Source organism: Myiozetetes cayanensis, unplaced genomic scaffold (genome assembly GCF_022539395.1).
Source record: "Myiozetetes cayanensis isolate MyiCay16 unplaced genomic scaffold, myiCay2020 scf1112, whole genome shotgun sequence".
Taxonomy (NCBI): domain Eukaryota; kingdom Metazoa; phylum Chordata; class Aves; order Passeriformes; family Tyrannidae; genus Myiozetetes; species Myiozetetes cayanensis.
The window spans coordinates 1-2,249 of record NW_026086730.1 but is presented as its reverse complement, the minus strand read 5'-3'; the positions used below and the strand labels follow the sequence as shown (position 1 = coordinate 2,249).

The following is a 2,249-nucleotide window of genomic DNA, read 5'->3' as shown; positions in this document are numbered from 1 at the left end:
TCTGACCAAACACTACATAAAAGTTTAAGTCGTATACCTACAATATGAAAACAAAATAAAAATTACATGTATGCATGAATGAAAAATGATTGGGGTGGCCACCCAAATGAGTGAGTGAGAGATTGTGTGAATGTATGAATCTATGTGAACCATTTACACCTTATACAAAATATCTGAAACGAACACACACAACAAACACTACCTCTAATACATAACCTTAATAAAAAGCAACTCAAAACATGATGTTCCTCCTTTAAACTTTTCCTTGCATTTTAATAAAGTAAGTTTTCCCCAGTTATATGTAAACCCTCAGATTGATAAAAGTTTTTGTTCTACCCAATTGCAAAAAACCCTTAAGTAAATAAGGTTTAATCAAAAAATAAGTTTACTACGTCAAGTGAAAAACGTTTTATTAAGAATTGCACTGTTTTTTGAATTTAAACTGTTTTGTATCTTATTATTAATAAAAATGGGGGAATTGTGGGGTCTGGTTACACCAGGTGCTGCAAAGCATCCTGGGAGTTGTAGTTCTAAGTACTCTGTCACACATGCTCTGTTGAATGCTTGTATGGGATTGGCTTAAGAAGTTACCTGTGTGACGTGGCAGCATTTGAAACTGCTATATAAGCTGGGACTCCTGGAATAAACTCTCTCTTGTTACACACCACGTTAGTGTCGCTATGGTCCCCATGGGACTTATTATTTATTATATTAATAACTGCTACAGGTAAGCCAGCGTGACATTCAGGGAGTCATTGTGCTGCACCAGGGACGTGTGCTTGTAGTGCAAGACCAGGTCCTTGAGGGAGGCGTAGAGGTTGTAGGGTTCAGCGAACCCATAGCCCGTCGCCGCCTTGTAGGTCACGCAGTGCTTGGTGTCACCGTCCACCGTGCCAGGGACACAAAGAGCCCAGGTAAGCAGTGGGACAGGGACAGCAGGGCATGAGCAGGGGCCACCAAAGCAGCCCAGAAATACACCTGGCCCTGGCAGGAGGAGCCAAGGCAGAGAGGAGACTTTGGGAAAGTCTGACACCTCCATCATCTGGCGAGGGGAAGGTGGAGCCATGTGGGAACACAGCCCTCACCAGCCCCATTCCACATCTGCACCGGGATACTCACACCACGGAGCAGGCGTAGCATCCCTTCTGGCTGCTCTCACGGGTCAGGAAGGTGCTGTCCCTCTTGCCACACAGCATCTTCTCTGCCTGCACACGGTTGATCTTCCCCACGTACCATGTTTGCTCCTCGTGGTGGGGCAGCTCCTCCTCTTCATCCATCACGGAGTACTGGCTGCAGTGGAGCACAGGCAGGGTCAGACTCCCTCAGTTTGGGCACCCACATCTCCCCCACACTGCTGCTACCACCACCCATTCCAGCAGGGAAGGCTCCTCAGCTCTGACACAGGGAGCTGGGAGGTGCCCATGGCCCCCCCACACGAGCAGGGACAGGGAGACACTCACTCCTCCGTCTCGTTCTTGATGCTCAGCCACTCGTTGATCTTCTTCTGCGGGGCACCCTTCTGCGTGAGCCACCTGGGGGAGGAAAGGCAGAGCTCAGCCCGGGCCGCGGCTCCCGGGCGGGGCCATCACCAGAGGGCAGCAACCGCCCCTCTCAGAGCCCCGCGGCAGCGCAGCAGAGTTCACTCCCGCACCAAACAGGCTCCCAGCCGGTCCAACGAGCCCCAGAGCCCTCGAGGAGCCAGCTGGATGGCTCCCGGGCCGGGCTGGAGGGGAGCTACCTACACCAAGTACTGGTCCCGCAGTTTGCGCAGCTGCATGAGGTCTGGCTTGAGGCTGTTCATGCGCTTGTCCATCTCCTGGTTCTCCAAGGCTTCTTTCTTCAGGTCCTGCTCCAGCTTCATCTTGCTGTTGTGGATCTCTGTGATGCGAGACTTGAGCTTCTCCAAGTCCATGAGGATCCTGGGAGAAAGAGGGGGGGCTGTGAGCCGGAGTGGGGGAGGCAGAGGAGGCTGCCTGCCAGCTCCAGCCCACAGCACGCTGCTGAGAGGCAAGGACTGTGCATGCCTGAGCTCTGTGCTGGGCCAGGAGGATCCTTCCAGCTCCTGGAGCCCTTCCCCAGACATGGAAGGCCTCCATCTCCCCCATCCTCACCGTTGCACCTCCTTCTCGTTGCTCTGCGCCAGAAGCGCCGATGTACTCCTTGCTGCACTTCTCCTGGGTCTGACACTGCTCCTCAAAGCTCTTGATCGTCTCATTGAAGGCCTCGATTGCCGTCCTCTTCATCTGAAG

At 52.6% G+C, this 2,249-nt stretch overlaps 1 protein-coding gene across 1 annotated transcript; it reads right to left on the bottom strand.

Annotated features, from left to right (window-relative positions):
* Positions 1-721: 721 nt before the first annotated feature.
* Positions 722-2,246, bottom strand: LOC126635156 (phosphatidylinositol 3-kinase regulatory subunit beta-like; the record flags this gene model as incomplete). The annotated part of the gene is given in 6 exon segments (XM_050306095.1): positions 722-890; positions 1,120-1,290; positions 1,461-1,532; positions 1,743-1,919; positions 2,112-2,150; positions 2,152-2,246. Coding segments are annotated over 6 exon segments (723 nt in total), but the record flags the coding sequence as incomplete, so codon positions are not given.
* Positions 2,247-2,249: the final 3 nt, after the last annotated feature.